This window comes from Ostrea edulis, chromosome 8, assembly GCF_947568905.1.
Source record: "Ostrea edulis chromosome 8, xbOstEdul1.1, whole genome shotgun sequence".
NCBI classification, from domain to species: Eukaryota; Metazoa; Mollusca; class Bivalvia; order Ostreida; family Ostreidae; genus Ostrea; species Ostrea edulis.
The window spans coordinates 23,521,133-23,541,497 of NC_079171.1; the positions used below are offsets into that span (position 1 = coordinate 23,521,133).

The 20,365-nt window shown below is 33.7% G+C and overlaps 1 protein-coding gene across 3 annotated transcripts in view; it reads left to right on the forward strand.

Moving 5' to 3' along the window:
* Positions 1–3,777: 3,777 nt before the first annotated feature.
* Positions 3,778–20,365, forward strand: part of LOC130049477 (uncharacterized) — a 42,869-nt gene continuing 26,281 nt past the window's right edge. For 2 of the 3 annotated variants that reach the window (XM_056147204.1, XM_056147205.1), the window contains exons 1-5: positions 3,795–3,879; positions 10,785–10,857; positions 10,953–11,178; positions 12,785–12,910; positions 13,835–13,916. In XM_056147204.1, the coding sequence (XP_056003179.1) occupies positions 10,810–10,857; positions 10,953–11,178; positions 12,785–12,910; positions 13,835–13,916 (482 nt within the window). In that variant the 5' untranslated portion in view covers positions 3,795–3,879; positions 10,785–10,809. Of the gene's footprint in view, positions 3,880–10,784; positions 10,858–10,952; positions 11,179–12,784; positions 12,911–13,834; positions 13,917–14,448; positions 14,587–20,365 lie in introns of all 3 variants that reach the window. The other variant, XM_056147203.1, reaches the window with a different exon arrangement.

The following is a 20,365-nucleotide window of genomic DNA, read 5'->3' on the forward strand; positions in this document are numbered from 1 at the left end:
TTTTTATTTTATTCAGTGAACAAAATTCCTCTGAAAGATATATTTCTATCATGTGCAAAATTTAATTAAATAAAGGTTTTGCAAAAACCTATGACATCACATGAGGATCGATCGACCTTAAATAATGTTATTTTCAATTACTTTATTTTATGCTAATTTGGCATTCAATATATCTTTTATATATCCATGCCATTTTGCGTTATTACATTCTGCGTTAAACTCGACGCAAATTAATTGTACTACTGCAAAATGTAATAACTGAGTTTATCATATTATGTGTCGTTATCAAGCACATAAAATCAAGGTGAGGGGACAAGAGTGGCTATCCCCCACCTTTAATAACAATATCCATTATTTGTTATTTTGTAATGCAAATAAAATATATATTGGGTGACAACCCCCTCCCCCACTTGACCCCAGCTTAAAAGTTCTGATATAATAGTAGAAGACACACACCACCACCAATTGAGAAAATGAAGATATTATGAGGCACTCATAGTAGAAGACTCTCACCACCCCATCCCACCCCCTACGATTGAAGAAAATGAAGTGTAGGGGAAAATTATTGAGGCAGTCAAAGTAGAAGTCTCGTTAACCCTTCACCCCCACATTAGGACTTTGAACATCGGACAAAACATCTTGGTTTCTTTGGGGATTTTGTTTTATTTTATTGCTGTTTTCGTTCATCTTTTAAATTATTATTTTGAATGGCAAGAAATCTTGAAGAATCCATTTTTCCTTTTTTTTTCCCTTCCTGTTGTACTCCCGCCCCCATGAAAAATGACGATACATGTCTGGTTATTGCATGTACATTTTGCTTTGCAACACATGCATGTATACTGATTGTATGGTGTAGAATTACACCCTTTACCAAGTTTTCCTTCATTCACGCAGTGTAAATGGTAAACCAAAATCACAAAACAAAATGCATAAAGACCAAGATATTTTTACGCGTAGGAACTTCATTCACAAATACATAAATACATGTATTCAGAAAAATCGCATACATGCATTGCAGGACTATAGCATATGTGTATTTTAACGTTTTTTGTAATATGCCATAACGATTGCTTTCAGGCTTGAGTGTAATTTATTCATAAATATTTTCATTTCGTAGATCAATGGCCATACCGCTGTGCGTCGAAACTTCAAATTCATAGGTATTCGATAAGATATCGGTAAATTCGAGTTGACGTTTTATTTGATATAATACAATGTCAATATGATAGTGTCAATATACTGTAATGCATTGGTAGGATATGCAAAAGTTAAGAGTAGAAACATTCTCTTTTTTCATTATTAGTATCAATATCTATATGATCACGAAAAAACATTATATAATTTATATCCGGATTAATCTATACCGATTTAGATATCAATAAAAACAAAGCTGCATATTTTGGGGAGGGGGTTATAATGAGTCTGATGAAAATTAAAAGAAGGGGCCCAACATTTGCGTTCAAACTCGATGTACTTCAAAATGAATTCATTTCTGCTCTGATTGAAAGCATGATTCTAAATTCGGGAACGAATCTTACATGTAAAATAATTAATAGGGGATTCATAAATTCGAGCTCCTTTGGAATTTACTGAAATGCAGATATACACCTTTCTTTCAACACAAATTGATATGATCTTTCAAGCACGTATACAGAGGGTTGTGAGGTGGACAGGAAGGCTGCGCTGCTTTCCCCACTTTTTTGACAATTTACTTTTTCCCGTTATTCTGACATAGAAAGTCAATATTTTCTACATGCACAGTTCAAACTAATATATATATATATTTTTAAATTTGTAATGAATTCAATTATAAGCATCAACTCCTGTAAGTTTCCAATATATTGTCAATCACAAATTTTTAAAAAGATGGACACTTTTAATGCTTGTAAGCTTACATTTATATCAGTGATAAATTTCCTGGGCTGCTTATTCTTTGTTTTTGTTTGGAGTTGGTCCATTTTGTTAACTTATTCAAACTTGTTGTTTACATTATCTTTCTCTCAAACTTTGTTCATTTCTTACTTCTTTTACATAGCTTATTTTCATTTATTTTTATTTATTTTTTTGTATTTTTTACTTATTATTATCTTTTATAAATTATGCATGGTTAAAATAGAATCTCTCTGGGAACGAGTTAGCTTTACTATTTGTCAACGTAATTGGGTTAACTTGTTCCACTTGAGATTAATTAAGTTTATTGTTTTTCTTTTCGGACATTTTGGATCAGCTCTTTGGACGAATAAGGCATGTCCTAATTCGCTCCACTTTTAACTTTGATTGGCAAGCCTAAAGACCAAAAACATGTAGTCTGCGTTGTAAATACGTTTGTAGATTAGTGTAGCTGTAGTGCTAGATGTATTTATATGTAGTTTTTGTTATTATGCTCTGTTGATATTAACCACATTATGTAATTCTTTTCGTTTGTCCTGAAGAAGGGACCCTAAAATTTGACAATCTCGTTGTTCGTGTCGTTGGTCATTTTAGTGCTTTGTATATATATATATATATATATATATATATATATATATATATATATATATATATCCAATAATAAAAGTCAAGAAACACAAAAACTCGAATAACATTTTTATAACTGTCTGAAGAGGCACTAAAGCCGAAAGCGCTAACAGTGAAATGTTATTCGAGTTTTGTGTTTCTTGACTTTTATTATTATATATATATATATATGTGTGTGTGTGTATATATATATATATATATATATATATAGAGAGAGAGAGAGAGAGAGAGAGAGAGAGAGAGAGAGAGATGTATATGTCATTGTAAATATTATTCCTGAAGGCAGTGAGGCAGATCGCGTGATATATGTACTTATCATGAATAAATGTGCAAGTCTTGGAGCAAGTACCCATAAAAAGTGTTGTTATAATTTTGAATCAGGTTGTAAATATTTTATGTTCGTTTGAGACTGGTCGAATAAGAACAATAAGTGAGGATGTTTGTCATTTTGAGGTGGAAATCCCCAAATTTGTACCGGTACAGTAGAGATTGGGAAATCCCATCAATTTTTATACTTTCGGTTTATTACGACAGGTACGAAAGCCTTGAAATGTCATTTTATCACTTCATTTTGGAAATCATATATGTCATTAATTAAACTCTCCTGTCTTCTATAAATGTATTTTGATTTATAGCAGGACGTTTTTTGAGTCGTTGGTATTAGTATCATATATATTCATTTTAATTGTAAAGTGAGTTATTTTGCAAGTAATTGTATTGATTCAAGAAAGCTTTCGCAAGGGGTCCAGTTTTTTTAAATCATACATCGATTCATCAGATTTTTATCAGACATTATTGTCAACTCCATTTCTTTTTACTATTGGATAATCTATAAATTTCTTTCTTTATGTTGCGAATTGTACTATGATATCTAAATAACCCCCATTACACACATCACACATTGTATAGCGGGAGTTTTCTGCGGGTTTAAAATCGGGCGATTTCCTGGTGAATAGTATAATTATGCTAATAAATTTACCGTAATAAATTTTGGCGGACAAGGAAAAGTTATCTCTTTTGCAAACACTGAAGTCGCAATATATGCATATTTGGCGAGAGAAATTTTGGCGGAAAGCTATCTAACCGCTAAGATAACTTGAGCCAAATATATCACCCGTTGAAAGAACCCGCCATACGGTACATAAAGGAAAGAAGAAAAAAATGTTAGCGAAGATTTTCTACTTCATTTCTGACCTTCACCATTTACGTCTATAGGCGGTGACGTTTTGGAAAATTCATGGCTCTTCTCCCAATGAGTTCACTTCAGGGCTTCCGTACGTACACTAGGGGTTTATGTGTCTTTCTATGATGTATAACGTGTATTACTTTCAATGTTCTGCTTGAAGGTGGATGTTCTTACAGGTATGTTAAAAAAATTACATGGTAGAATCGTTAAACAAAAATATATAATATCTAGTTTTTCTTTCGTTTTTGTAAGTTGCAGCGAAAATCGAACGTTCTATATTAAAGAAAAAAAACCCAAATAATAATGAAAAGAATACATTTAATCAATACACTTCCACAACACTCAATTAAACTAAATATGATGAATGGTGAATCTTTTAACATTTTAGACTATATTCATGTTGACATGAGAACAAAAGGTTTGTCTTTTTAAAAATATCACTTTGATTGAATGTACATCAAAAGATTAATTCGCTGAGAAAAAAAAATCACGTAACCGATGTCAGACTACAGAAATTATAAATATTTAACGTTCCCTCTCCTAACTACTTGAATTTAGAGTCTTTATATCGGAATTTTAATCTCATCCCGTAGACAGGTTAATTTCTAGGACATATCGATTTTGATTTACCCTCAAGGTATTTGCTTGCAATTATATCTGTACGGAGCTACATGTATATTTCGGCAAATGGTATATTCCTCATAAAACATCGGCGATTAGAATTAAGGTAAATATCAACATCATATTTTAAACATTTATTTTCTCTAAGATCAAGGACAATCTCTACCCAGAGTTATCGTTCCTTACACTCATACATCTCTAGCCTTGATAGACATTCTGATTTTGATGTACAGAAAATGCTATGCGTGCCATTATGTCTTTATCACAATGACACACAGGTCAGTGGGGTCGGATGTTCTCCTGCTTGAATGTCACTCGAGTGACGATGAAAAAAAGATATTGTTTTAATTCAGAGTTTATAAACTAAAACATGTAATGGAACGCACTCCAGCAAACTAAGATTCTCCGTTGGTAGCAAGGGGCATCTTTTGACTACTAACTCGTATACATACCCACTAGTCATTTGAAAGCAAAAGCGTATGCGTAAAATCATGATAAAAAGTATTAGATATACATCCGATTAATATACTTCCCTTGAACGCATTAGTATGTAAATATTTTGCAATGTAATGCAGATTTTCTTTCTCTCTCTCTCTCTCTCTCTCTCTCTCTCTCTCTCTCTCTCTCTCTCTCTCTCTGTGCTTGTGACTCTGCCAAATTTTCTTGTGATTCTATTTTCTATATTTCATTTGAAATAGGGAAAATGTACAGCCATTCGGCAGTTCGGGTGAAATTTGAAATGAATCGTGAATTAAATATGACGGCTACAACAATCTTCACGAAATGAAAATACATGGACAAATACCTCTTTCTGTTATGTAAAAGTGACACAAAAAATTGAATTGAAGGTATTTTAGCGTCATCATTTCATCATTTAGCTCCCTTCAAAAACCATCGTTAACAATCATTAATGTAACAAAGATGTTAAAGCTTCATTCCAGGATGTTTTCTGGATTGATTGATTATATCTTGTTTAATGTCCCTCTTCAGAATTTTTCGCTCATATGGAGACCTCATGTTTTCTCCATGGAAGAGTAATTGTACATTTTATGTGAAATCTTGTATCACACATACAACCCATTCAACCCCACCGGGATCAGCAGAAATGACATTTTCTTTAGTAATTGTTTGAATATAAAGAGAGTGCAAGTTAACATCAAAAGCAAAATGTGTATACAGAATTCAAAACCAATTATGCCATGGATGTTTCAGAATAAAGTCTACACATAATATATGCAAGTATGAAACTTATTCCTTACATAAATGAATATACATACAAGTATATATGACGCGTAATTTGTTTTCATATCGAATGATTGATGCTCTAAAATACGTATAATCCAGAAACAAGAGGGAGAAGCTCTATCCTATCTATACTTTGTTTTTTGTTGGAACTACTATGCATGTATTGGGACCCCCTCAGACTTTCCGGAGCTGGGGTTTAACCCGGGCCCATTTTCCCAGGGGGAACTTTATACGCGGGGGAGAGGAGTCTATGCTACAACCCCGGTACCTGAATGTTTTGTTTAAATTGGATGCGAATTAACGACAATGAAGTTTATTGATATTTTTCTTTGCTTTTACTACTTCACATGATTTTTAAACAACTACAAATACGGTTTAAATAAAGTGCAAATATCAGCTGACGAGATAACTTGTCGACCGGTAATTCGATACTCAAAAATGGCATGTTACATCGTACTTTAAAACATTCAGATATGATAATTGAAAACGTGGGCGTTAAATAAAATAAAATAAACCATGTGTTCCATTATTTTTCAGCAGACCATCGTGCAATCACGGCGATATTAACCCCACATTATTTATGTCAAATTCAGATTGTATCATTTAAAAAAAAAAACTAATAAAATTTCTCTAGACAAACCGTTAAATTTATACATTCTGCTTTTGATGTACAAAAAATGTTATGCGTGCCATTATTTCTTTATCACAATGACATATAGGTCTGCGGGGTCGGATGTTCTCCTGCTTGAATGTCACTCGAGTGACGATGAAAACGGAGATTTTTTGTTTTGTTTGAAAAGTAGAAGATGTAAGATGTATTAAAAAGGATTGGGTTCCAACAAACTAGGATTCTCCGTTGGTAGCAAGGAACATGTTCTGACTGCTAATACGTATATATACCCACTAGTCATTTGAAAAGAAACACGTATGCGGAAAATCGTGATAAAAAGTATAGTATTTACATGCAACTGATATAATTCCCCTGAACCCATAGGTATAGACATATTTCGCAATGTAATGCAGATTTCTCTCTTTCCGTCTCCCCCTCCCCTCTCACTTTCTCACTCTGTGTGTGCGTGTGTGTGCTCATGACTCTGCCATTCTCTCTTGTAATTCTATTTTTCTGTATTTCATTTGAAATAGGGAAAATGTACAGCCATTCGGCAGTTTGGGTCAAATTTGAAATGAATCGTGAATGTAATATAACGACTTCTTTCAATGATCACAGCAATCTTCACGAAATGAAAAGATCGGTCCTTCTGGACAAATATCCCCTTCCCTGTTACGTAAAAGTGATACAACATATTAAATTGAAGGTATTTTAGCACTATCATATCAATTCATATTTAAATCCATATGCTCCCTTCCAAAACCATCGTTAACATTCACTTGTGTAACAAAGATGTTAAAGTTTGATTCCAGGATGTTTTCTGGATCGATTAATTGATTATATCTTGTTTTATGTCCCTCTTGAAGATTTTTCGCTCATATGGAGACCTCATGTTTTCTCCATGGAAAAGTAATTGTACATTTCATGTGAAATCTTCTATCACACATACAACCCATTCATCTCCACCGGGATCAGCAGAAATGACATTTTCTTTAGTAATCGTTTAAAGATTTAACAGTAAATCGGTGAAATTCGTAACATTCAATTGGGGTTATTCCCCTGATTCTGATATGTGTAATACAACATTTTTAAAAAAAAGTTCCCCTTAAAAATGCTATATTTGTTGATGGCAAACGCTAATGTACAATGTATAAGCAAAATGTGTATACAGAATTCAAAACCAATTATGCCATGGATGTTTCAGAATAAAGTCTACACATAATATATGCAAATATGAAACTTCTTCCTTACATAAATGAATATACATACATGTATATATGACGCGTAATTTGTGTTCATATCGAATGATTGATGTTCTAAAATACGTATAATCCAGAAACAAGAGGGAGAAGCTCTATCCTATTTTTTACTTTGTTTTTTGTTGGAACTACTATGCATGTATTGGGACCCCCTCCCCCTCTCCGGAGATGGGGTGTAACCCGGGCCCGTTTTCCCAGGGCGAACTTTATACGCGGGGGAGAGGAGTCTATGCTACAACACCGGTCCTGAATGTCTTGTTTACATTGGATGCGAATTAACGACAATGAAGTTTATTGATATTTTTCTTTGCTTTTACGACTTTACATGATTTCTTGAACAACTCCAAATGCAGTTTAAATGAAGTGCAAATATCTCAGGTCTGACGAGTTGACGAGATAACTTGTCGATCGGTAATTCGACACTTAAAAATGGCATGTTATATCGTACTTTAAAACATTCAGATATGATCTTTGAAAATGTGGGCGTTAAACTAAAGAAAAGAAAAGAAACCATGTGTTCCGGTTCTGTATTTCCAGCAGACCATCGTGACATCACGACGATATTGACCCCACATTATCTATGTCAAATTCAGATTGTATTATTAAAAAAAAAATCCAACACGTATACATACCCACTAGTCATTTGAAAACAAACACGTATGCGGAATATCGTGATAAAAAGTAATGCAGATCTCTCTCTCTCTCTCTCTCTCTCTCTCTCTCTCTCTCTCTCTCTCTCTCTCTCTGTGTGTGTGTGTGTGTGTGTGTGTGTGTGTGTGTGTGTGTGTGTGTGTGTGTGTGTGCTTGTGACTTTGTCAATCTCTCTTGTAATTCTATTTTTCTGTATTTCATTTAAAATAGGGATAATTTACAGCCATTTTGCAGTTTGGATGAAATTTGAAATGAATCGTGAATTAAATATAACGGCGTTGTTCAATGATCACAACGATCTTCTCGAAATGAAAAGGTTGGTCCTTTTGGAAAAATACCTTTTTTCCCTGTTATTTAAAAATGATACAAAATATCAATGTGAAGGTATTTTAGGCAGTATCATTTCAATTCATATTTAAATCCGTATGCTCCCTTCAAAAACCACCCTTAACAATCACTCGTTAACAATATCAAATTATATTATTAACAATAACAAATTTAATTAATAACAATGACAATATTAACAATAACAAATTTAACAAATTGTTAATTGTTAACAAATTCTTCAAATGGAAGAGTAATTGTACATTTCATGTGAAATCTTCTATCACACATTTAACCCATTCATCCCCACTGGGATAAACAGAAATGACATTTTCTTCAGTAATCTATTGAATATTAAGAGAGTGCGAGTTAACAGCAAATAGTTGAAATTCATAACATTCAACTGGGGTTGTTGTTCTGAATCTGATATTTGCAATATAGAATAAAAGTGGTATATTTGTTGATGGTAATTGCTGATGTACAATGTATAAGGAAAAAGTGTATATATGATTAAAAACCAATCATATATGTATTGATGAAAGGTCAAATAATATGACCCATTAAAATTGTATACTTTTTATACCATTTTCCCCTTGAATGAAAGTAATTCAAATTTCAAATTGCCATAACTTTAACATATTTCATACAGAATTTATGGATAAATCATCGTGTTTCAAATTAACCTTTGGAAAACCTTCTAATAAATGAAATACAGTATTGAAACTAGAAATTATTAAATCCACTTTGAATTTACTAAGGATCCCCCCCCAAATAAAATCGAAGCTAGACATTAAACGTTTGATCACATTCTTACATGTTCTAATCCTTTGATTTTGTGTGCATTTGGCAAAAATAGAGTGTAATGAATATTTAAGATTTTTTCATTTGTTCTTCTCAATTGCATTTCAATTACATTCCGTTTTGGCTTATCTCATTGAATGTGAATATATTTATAGAAATAGAAATGATTTGTATAAATATAATAATCATGAGTTCATGATCATCATCATGTTTCATACACCATAAGTATCAAACTTGTATTTTAAAATCCATTTGTTCTAACATGAATCAATTATGTCTACAAGAATTTTTATAACATGGACAAACTAAAGTACATATGGTTATATTTACGAGAAAAGTTTCATCTATAGATTGGTTCCCCTTTTTTAAACAATAGTAATGAATTGTAGTGGAATTGTAAAATCTAACCGTTGAATTGAATTGAAGGATCAATCCTTGCCCCCACCCCCACCCCCACCCCGTCCCTCCAACGATTTAGAGATTTGGGATTCGTTATACTTGTTTGTGTTGCATGTTGTAAAACTTATACGGTACTAATTTTGATGCACCAGATGCGTATTTCGACAAATAATGTCTCTTCAGTGATGCTCAACCGAAATGTTTGAAATCCGAAATAACTATGAAGTTTTGGAGCTAAATATAGCCAAAAACAGCGTGCCAAAAAAGTGGAGCCAAATTCGTCCAAGGATAAGAGCATGTCAAGAATTTTTAGACAACTTTGAAGTTAACTTCCTCTCTTGCTGCCCCCTTTCTTTAAAGAATAACCACGATACTACATGTCTCATTATATTTACACATGCATCATCACATATTTTTATCATGTTTTTATTTCCAGGTGTGTGTTGATTTGTTTTAACTACAGATTACTTTGGAAATTCTGAGTATCAAGTGTATCGTATCGTAACAGAAATAGATACACACACACACACACACACACACACACACACACACACACACACACACACACACACACACATATATATATATATATATATATATATATATATATAATATATATGAAATATATCTTATCCCCTTTCCCCATCCTTCAATTTGATGAAATGCAGACTTCAAAGTGTCTTCTATAAAATTGAAGAAACTAAGTTTTTTTTCTTCTTTTATCCGATATTTGATACAACTTGTTAAACCTCAGGATAATGAAGAATTTGGTACCATACGCTTTATTTGATATGCCGTGTTTGTTTATACTGCTTAGGACTGCATCGATAAGCACGACCTCCCCCTTCGTTCCTTCAACTGACAAGGTAAAGGTTTTGTAGGCCATTGGGATAATATATGGTAATAACCTTGGTTGAGCGTTGCCTTGTGCTTCTCAAGCAGAGGATGGAGAAATAAAATATATATGACAAAGAGAAGGACAGCAAGATACATAGTCAGACAAGCCGACATATCAGAAAAGCTCACTTCTGTCTTTGCATATAATTTATATAAATATATTCAGAGAAATTGGTGGACAAATTGATATAACCTAAAATAATTCAGTACTATAAGTCCTTGAATATTTCACAGAATACACCGTTACACAACACCTTTATGATTACTTTTATAGACTTGGCTACTTTGAAACAGCAAGAATGGTGCGTGGATATGCAGTTTTATCAGCAATGTTCGTTAGCTTTATGGTAAGATATAAAAGTACTTCATTGTTATATATTATGTATGAAATAGTTAGTATTACTGGAAGTGTAATATCAAATAAGTATTTGCTTTATTTTAGTTCCTACAAAATGATGCAAAACTTCCAAAGTTTGTGAATAGGGTATCGAAGTGCCCAGAGCCAGGTGATATCACAAAATGGGAACGCCGGTCTGAAGAACTAGAATGTCACCATCCTCTGCAAGGGGGTTCCAGTCAACAACAATCTCATGTCTATCATTGTCTTCCAAGCAGTTATTTGAATGAAAGTGTGGAATATTGTGGAATTTCAGGCCCAGTAGATGCTGGTATCATTCATTACATAGTTTAAACAATGGATCATATGATGAACTCTTTATTTGATTTTTGCGGTCAATTCCTTTTCTATTCCCCTTTTTCTGTGCATTATTTGGTTAGATAACACATGTATTTTGTTGTGTTGTTGTGTCACGTCGGAATTCAATATCCTGTTAGTCAGTAAGATAGACTTAAACAAACAAAAAATGAAAAAAGACGGGATAATCATTCTTATCTCACCAGTTTAAAGTATGACATGTATTTTATAGATTAGTGATAATGAGACCTGCAAATTAAATCCTATTTTAACAATACATAATGTCAATCAATATCTTTGGACGACATGAAATATAAAACAGATGAATATACTGGTTTGCATTTGGAAGTCGAGACTTTAAAATGACATACACATAAAACAGAAACACCCATATTACTCTCCCATTACCTTTTATCTAGTGACAATACTCATTTTCTTTCACATATTTCTTGTGGGGAGTCAGGTTAGAATAGGTCATTAGTACTCCTAGCTGGTTGTCAGAGGCGACTAAATGTGACAACAACCGTGTTGGTCCTATTCTGAATTACGTTTTCTTTATAGGATTTATGAAGTTGATCACTGTTCTTGATTTTTACCTTTTTACGTATAGAAGCTTAATAACTTCATTCCGTTGCACGTTCTTGTGGCCATGTAACCACTAGAATAGTCTCTATTAGATTAATGAAAGTTTAGAAATGTAAAGAGCCATGACTTTTAGGAGGAACATGTCAAATTCCACGCTGGTAGGACTAAGCGTATGTTGTACTCACTTTCAATAGCAAATCGACCAAGTCTTATTTTAATAAGCATTTTATTTCAAAGTCAAAGGATAATCTCGCCTAGTTATCAAGTTGAGGAATATGCAGGGATGGGGGCTAGCTTCCGGAGTGTTAGCATTTGCTTTTATTGTTAAGGAGATTCATTCAGATGAGACATTCAAAATCAGAGGTTCTCTTGTTTTATATAAGAAATGCCCTAGAAAAATAGCATATGGGTATACACAATTCGTGGGGTTTTACGCGCGGCTTGTATTGCCTCAATATGGCTGGACGGGTCTCTAAGTTGTTTTATAGTACAGATATTGATATGTTATTGCGCTCTTGATCATTGTTTTGATTTGAGTAAACTTTAATTTGTTCTATGTCAGGAAACGTTCATGTAAATGTTAACTTTTCTGGCCTTGTGGCTCTTCTCTTTTCTTGATGATACCCCCTTTAAAGGAAGTACAGCCCTTTATTTGTACAAATTGCAATCCCCTTTATCTAAGTTTGATTGAAATTGGCCCAGTAGTTCTAAAGGACATTAGAATATCAAAAATGTACAAGCAGGCGGACAGACAAACGACAGACAAATGGTGAGCAACTTAGCTTACTAAACCTACTAAACAAACACCACCACTACGGCCATGAGTACTATGCAAATGTTTATAGATTTTTGTCACTTCATCATCAGTTGATGACGTCTGAATATGAGTGAAAAAATTTGAGGGGCGTAAGTTATGATTATAAGAAAATAGATGAAAAAGTGCCAGGTAAAAACTAAACAGTATTTTACCAATATCAAACTATCATTATTGCCAGGTAATTGTCCGGTGTACAAGTATGCTAACACTAATGGTCGGAACAAAGCTGTCAGTTACAGACAATGCAGACATTTTACAACAGGATGTCCAGATGAGTTCTATCACTCTAAAGAAGTGTACAAATGTAGGTAATATCTCGGTTAACTTTAACACAAGGCATGCTGTATAATAAGCATAAAAAACGTATGTTATAATGTACTAAAGACTAATTGAAGATTGTTTGCGAAAAGATAAATTTGGACACCATCTTTCCGTTTAAAGTTTGATATTCGTCTTGTAAAGAATTTGGAATAAATTGACGTTTTGTCTTTGGATAAAAAGTGTCACATGATTGTCAACTATTTGTTTTAGACGGCAAGTAGCAATTAAAACTTAGACGACAACATGGCGTCTGAAACATCTTTTGAATTGTGTTTCTTTATAATTAAACATATTGGTTCTAAAAAAACTAACAACAAAATTTTATTAGGTTTGTTACTGACTGTCTGCAGAAAATGTTTCAGGTTGTTACAGTCCATCGCCTTCTACGAACTTGAAAAATCAAACAAATTTCTGTAGACAAACCTTATAACGATCTAGTTCGTCAATACAACCTCGCATTGGGTCAAATGCTGTCTGACGTGTTTCATACCGATTGTTAAGCCGTTCCTGGCACACTGATTTTAACTGCGGATAACTCCGTTTACCTGATCAGGATATAGGGCTCACGGCGGGTGTGACCGGTCGACAGGGGATGCTTACTCCTCCTAGGCACCTGATCCCCCCTCTGGTGTGTACAGGGGTTCGTGTTTGCCCAACTATCTATTTTGTATTGCTTATAGGAGTTATGAGATTGATCACTGTTCGTTATTTTCACCTTGCATAAGTAACAACAGTCGTCAATCTTGTTAAAAAATTTCTCCGATGACAGAGCAAGTCTAATCCGAGGCAAAATAATTTACGTAGATCATAATTCGTCTTTGTCATATTTTAGAATTTGATTAACTATTTAAAGACTGGGGGCATTTTTCACATCGTCGTGTATGCTAATGTTTTATTCCTATTTCAGATCCTTCTTGTCTGAATCTGAATGAAGTCTCCAAATGTTATCTTAACGACATTGCTTGTCCAACGAAAGACAACGTTTCCATGTGAGTGGTTGAAAAATACACTTATAATGATATGGACCAATGCTATTTTTCTAAGAGTATTAATGTATCATCCCCAAACTCAGAATTGATATTCCTATTGTATGAGAACAATGCAAAGTCAAATACTTAGGCTATTTCATAATTACACGGATGGAGGAATTATGAAAGCTTCGATATTACCTCTTATTATACCCACATTTTCTAACGAAAGTCCGGGTATATTATTGTTACCATGGTCCATCTGTCCGTCCGTCTGTCTGTCACATTGTCTTCTTAAACTAATCTTTCATTTTAACAGTTACCAATTAATGTTTTGAAATATGATAGATAGATCCTTGTAGATATACAACAAAAGTTCCACATTTTCCATCTAACCCTGGGGAAAATGGGGGTCAAAACATGTTATTATTCAAAACAAACCTAGTTTTCCAGAATTCCTCAAACACTTTACAGAATAGTCGATTCATCTTTTGGAAGATGATTGATGGTGTCTTGTAGATGTGCAACGATATTTAAGTATTTTCATTTTCAGCCTGGGAGCAAATGAGTATCAAAAACGACGTTTTCCACGAAGACCTGGTTCCCAAAACTCCTCTTACAACTTACACACTAGCCAAATTATCTATTGGAAGATGGTTGGTGGTGTCTTTTCGATGCGCCATAAGATTACGTAAATTTCGTTTTCACGTCTTGGTGTAATTGGGGGCTGAGAATCGAGATGATTTGTTAAATAGAAAAAAACATGGTTACCAGAACTCCTCTAACATTGTATGCATCGTGTGGGAAATGATTGGTGGTGTCCTGTAGATGTGCAGCAAGTTCTCAGATTTCCCCCCACCTCCCTGAGGGGTGAAGGGGATGGATAAAATGGTGGGTGCTTAACGCATAGTGTCAAGGGCAGCAACACTATATCTGCTTTAAAGATTGGGATCTCAACCATTTTAAAAGATTTCAATATTTACAAAAAATTATGACCACAGGACACGTGCCCATCATAATGAATGCAATAAATACATCTTGATATGTGCAGCAGGAATATATATGTCAACAATGATGATATTATGCTATATGGTAGCTATTGTGACTTCATGACTTCTTTTATACTTATACAAGTAAGACGGAGAGAATATTTGAAGACGAACAGTTGTATGTGGGCATTGCTTGTATTATGACAACATCTAGTTTTTATCTAATCAATAAACCTAATCTCAGTGGATATTTGATTCGGCTTGATATTTGGACTGACGTGTTCACCGAATCTAGAATCATGTGTGGAAATTTACACTCAACTTCTAGCAATGAATGTGCACATCGGTGTCACCCCCGTTCCCTTCAAATAAGTGATTTGACTGTTAAAAGAAATTTCTACCGAACATGAAAAAAAGAAGACAAGACATCTTTATTTCATTAAAACTGAATATGCGAGTTTAGTATGCTTTTCTGTAGTTTATCCTACCTCAATAATAAGTAAGCATTGGTTTTAAATGTTTTCACCACTTTCGAAAAAAGGCCCACAAAACATGTGTAAAAAGAAATGTGATTTTTTATTAAGAATAATTATTTACAGTAAAGCATATTTAATAAATTTTACTGGTGGGTCTCCAAATGGATTTCAACTTTAAATTGACATAGTTAATGTAATAAACATTTTAGTACAAAGGGGGCATGGTTTTCTTAGACTATGAAAGAAACTGTGAAACGTACAGTGAAATTAAAATGTATGCGCCTAAAATGTTGCATTACATCAACCTAAGACATGTATGCTTTAGAGAGGGAGGTCAAAGTCCGTGATTCAGTATCTTAAGAGATAATCTAAAAAGGCTTTGAACATATATACATGTACTCTGAAGAGTTAAATCGCTATGATTCATATAATACACCTTATATAATATTGAAGCTGTTTACTGCTACATCCGGATGTACGACTACTGGTCCTAAACGAATATAGTCAATGTTGAACTTACTTGCTTTGTACCTTTATGAAACCGTTTTGAAATATCATATATGAAATAACATAAAATAAGATCGTGATATGGTAAGTTAAGAAATATGAAATAATCTAATACATGTATTTCATTTTACTCCTTCTTGAAACGCATACATGCTAAGCGCAGGGCTACTGAGCACTCGTGTGTACATCAGTGTGGGCTCATTCAGATCCTCCATTTATCAGCTCACCGGAGCAGAAAGGTAAAGTGAGTTTTCTGATCGCCTGTTGTCCGTCGTCTGTCTGTAAACTTTTCATACTTTCGACGTCTTCTCCAGAACCACTGGGCCAATTTTAACCAAACTTGGTACAAATCAACCTTGGGTGTGTTCAATTGAAGGACCATGGCTCCCTCAAATGGGAAATACTCACAAAAATGCAGAATGGGGGGGGGGTATTTAAAATTATTCTCAAGAACGACTGAGCTAGAAAATGTGAGACATGTTAGCTTCTAGACATAGTGAAGATTCAAGTTTGTTAAAATCATGACCCCCGGGGCTAGGATGGGGCCACAATAGGGAATCAATTTTTAACATGCAAATGTCTAGGCAAATCTTTAAATTCTTTAAGGATTATCTCCCTCATGCATAGCTCTTATCCTTGGACGAATTTGGCTCCACTTTTTTGGCACGCTGTTTTTGGCTATATTTAGCTCTAAAACTTTATAGTTATTTCGGATTTCAAACATTTCGGTTGAGCATCACTGAAGAGACATTATTTGTCGAAATACGCATCTGGTGCATCAAAATTGGTACATTAAGGGGATATGATGCTGAAATGAAAGTAATTAGATTTTTCTGAAAATCATTTTATCATAGAAAGAGGTGTCTCCTGTTTGAAAAATGACAATTTTTATATATGTAAATGAGTTCGTTTCCATGGAAACAACCCCTGAACCTAACAATGTTGAAAAAACACAAAAGGCCAAAATTTAGCACTAGTAAATCCAAAAATATGTACAACAAACAAATAGGTTGTAATATGGTCATATTTAATGGTCACCATACAAACAGTCTATGTGCAGACACTATGATGTGAAAATATTATCCACGTAACGCAAAAACAAATTGCCCAAAATTCAGTCCGAATTTCCTCAGCGCCTCTAAAAAATATCTTTTTGAGGATAGAGTTTTCTAGGAAAATGGTCTAAAACATTTACTGAATGTAATTAGATTTTAATTATTTTACTATGATTTAAAGATGGCATCCATAGCTACAGGACAAACTAAAAATATTGGCATGTCAATGAATTGGATAAAAAGATATGATGAACCGAAGGTCATTTGAGGTCATTGAAAATTGTTACAAATAAATCGGACTGACTTTTTTCCTTTCTCTAAAACACCCTTTTTTTAAAACATCAAACACAACGTTTAAATCTAATGTTCTTAAAAGTGGTTAATTTGTGAAAATATTTTAGTTGGTATGAAAGCGATTTGAATTTGGAAAGAAAACAGTCTGAATTTCCTCTGTCTTTTTTAAAATTTTGCATTTTGAGTCTAAATTGCTCATATAAACACCCCCCCCCCCCAAAAAAAAATCATATTCTGTATGAATGTATATAGAATTTTTGAAATTTCATATAAAGAATGCATAAAGGTACCAAACCAAACAACATAAAACCACTTAAAAGCATATTAAAATAATTTCACCTACCAACCTAAATGTTCTGATCTCACTAAAACACTTTAGTGAATCTTTAACCACAATAATGAAATGTTTGGCTCGAATTGTTTTGAACACAGCCTTATTTTGCTTTGAAAAAAAAATAATTCAAACAAGTAGCAATCTGACATCTGATATTGATACCGTAATTGCGCATTAGTAATTAATAATCTAAGATAGTCTTGTGTCATTAGTTGTAATTGAATCAGATCATGTAATTCATTATAGTAAAAGTGTAAACTGTGAAAAATACAATAAAATTGACATGAATCAACGGATGTTGGACACATACTAATTAGATCATTAATGATTCAACTAGATACTCACGTAAAGAAATTACGTATCGCAGATCTACATTATGTACCTCTCTAAACTGGAAATATTGTTTTAGATATATGTGTAAATTATTTGATTGCTATTGATTCTAACTATTCTAAAGTTTCAATTTATATTCTGATGAAACCTATGAATTTTTTGAAAAGGGAGCAGGTGTAACAAAACATTTTCATAAAACTATTAATGAAAATTGAAGAAAACGAACAGTGAACAATCTCATAGCTCCTATAAGGAATACAAAATAAAGAGTTGGACAAACCGGATCCCTGGACTTACCAGAAGTGAGATCAGATTTCTAGGGGGATGTGGGTGGGTGGGGTGGGGTGGGGTGGGGTGTTAGTGCTTCATGTCCTCTAGATCCCCTACTTTATTATCTTAAAAATATTTACAAGAATTATAATCAAATATTTGGTTTTCTTTCTACGTAATCTGGGGAGGGAATGGGATTGGGTCTATTTGAATATGGAATGTGCGTAACTTATATGCCCGTTTCAAAGTAGAAGAGAGGCAGTCAAGAACACTCCTTTAAGTCAAGCCTCCCCCCCCCCCGATCTGCAAATGAAAATTAGATGGGTAAAATACATTTACTATGTTATGTTTTAAGTATACAATCATTATTTGATGAGAGCAGCTACAGGATGATAAAGGAAGTTTGATTTCGCCTATGCCGCATTTTCTCCGTTTTATGACATCTAGGTGTTTCGACACGTACCGACTGATCTAATTTCAAATCCAAACATTTAACAATATATAATTTTGATTCAAATAAGCAATTAAACTTACATATATTTTAATTATTTTTGCAAAAAATGCATGCATGCACACCTCATTTGGACTTCATTTTCTCTGATGAGTAAATCCATCGGTAATTAAATTCCGCCATGCATATCCAGAAATCAGTGCTAAATAATACATAGCCTGCTTTGTATATCTCTACTTACATGTATCATAGATGAACCAATGAATTGCATTAAATAATTCACAAGACGCAGACACAGTATATACATGTAACGGTAGAGGTATACACGTGAGCGGTACCACATGTACCTATGTGCCGACAAATTGTTTTGTCCTCGGGTAAATATATTTTCCAATTATTTTTATTATCTACGAAATCTCGGAATATAATACAAAATATCTATTATTACTCTGGCATGATAAAAATTTTGCAGAATTTTTTAGCCCCAAGTTTATTGTCGTTTAATTTGGCTAAATGTACTTTTAAAATTGTGCAGAGATTCTGTTCGACGTATTGCGACTCCGTCTTTCATTTCTATTTTGAGTCTATTTTGAACAGAATACACAGGTCTAGAAATATATAATAACATGTGGTACCACGACATCTGTTAAACTCTATTTGCTGTCAACGTAGACAACGTAAATATGGCGTCAAAAATCACGCGCTTATGTCGTTACCTCATATTTCCTAAAAACACGTCATAACGGCATTCATACAAAATTATTTAATCAAAATAAGGCCCCAACTGTTATGATTTATGCTTTTGTATTTCGAAAATATTACTTTAGTCAAAGTCATAATCAATATATGTCACGACAATCATGACCTACGTACGTTAGTTCGAGTTGCGCAGTGACTTCAAAAACGTCACAATCATATCCCCTTAAGAACCATTTTAACGTAAGAGTGCATATTTATCTGAGAATTTCCTGGTATAACGTAGGTATAAGTTGATTCAGATAATGCCCCCGCGGGGAAGGGTAGGGCTACAATAGGGGATCAAAATTTTACATGCTGATATAAAGGAAAATCATTTTCTCCAGAACTAATAAGCCAAATTCAACCGAATTTTATACAAATCCTTCTTGGGTGAAGGGTATTCAAATCAGTTCTAATGAGGGGACATTTCTCCTTCAAAAGCGAGATAATCATAAAAATGCAACAATAGGATGGGATCATTTAATAATCTTCTCAAGAACCACTGCACCAGAAAAGCTGAAATTTACATGTAAGCTGTTTGATATAGTGGATATTCAAGTTTGTAAAAGCTTGACCCCCAGGGGTAGGATAAAAGTTTTACATGCGAATATATAGGGGAAATCTTTAAAAGTCTCCTTCTCAAGAGTGGATATTCACCTGGTAGCTTCCTGGTATACTGCGGATTCAAGTTTGTTTTAATCATGGTTCCAGGGGGTAAGATGGAGAGTCACAATAGAAGGTCAACGTTTCACATATAAATATATAGGGTGGGGTCATTTAATAATCTTCTCAAGAACCACTGCGAATATACAGAAAAAAATACATTTGCATTAATGAAAGCTTAGTGACATAGTACAGATTCAAATTTGTTCAAATCATACATGTAGTTACCGGGGGTAAAGTGAGGCCACAATAGAGGATAAAAGTCTTGCATGTGAGTATATAGGAAAACTCTTTAAAAATCTTCGTCCCAAGAACCACTGGGACAAAACAGTTGATACTTACGTGAAAGCTTTCTGTAAA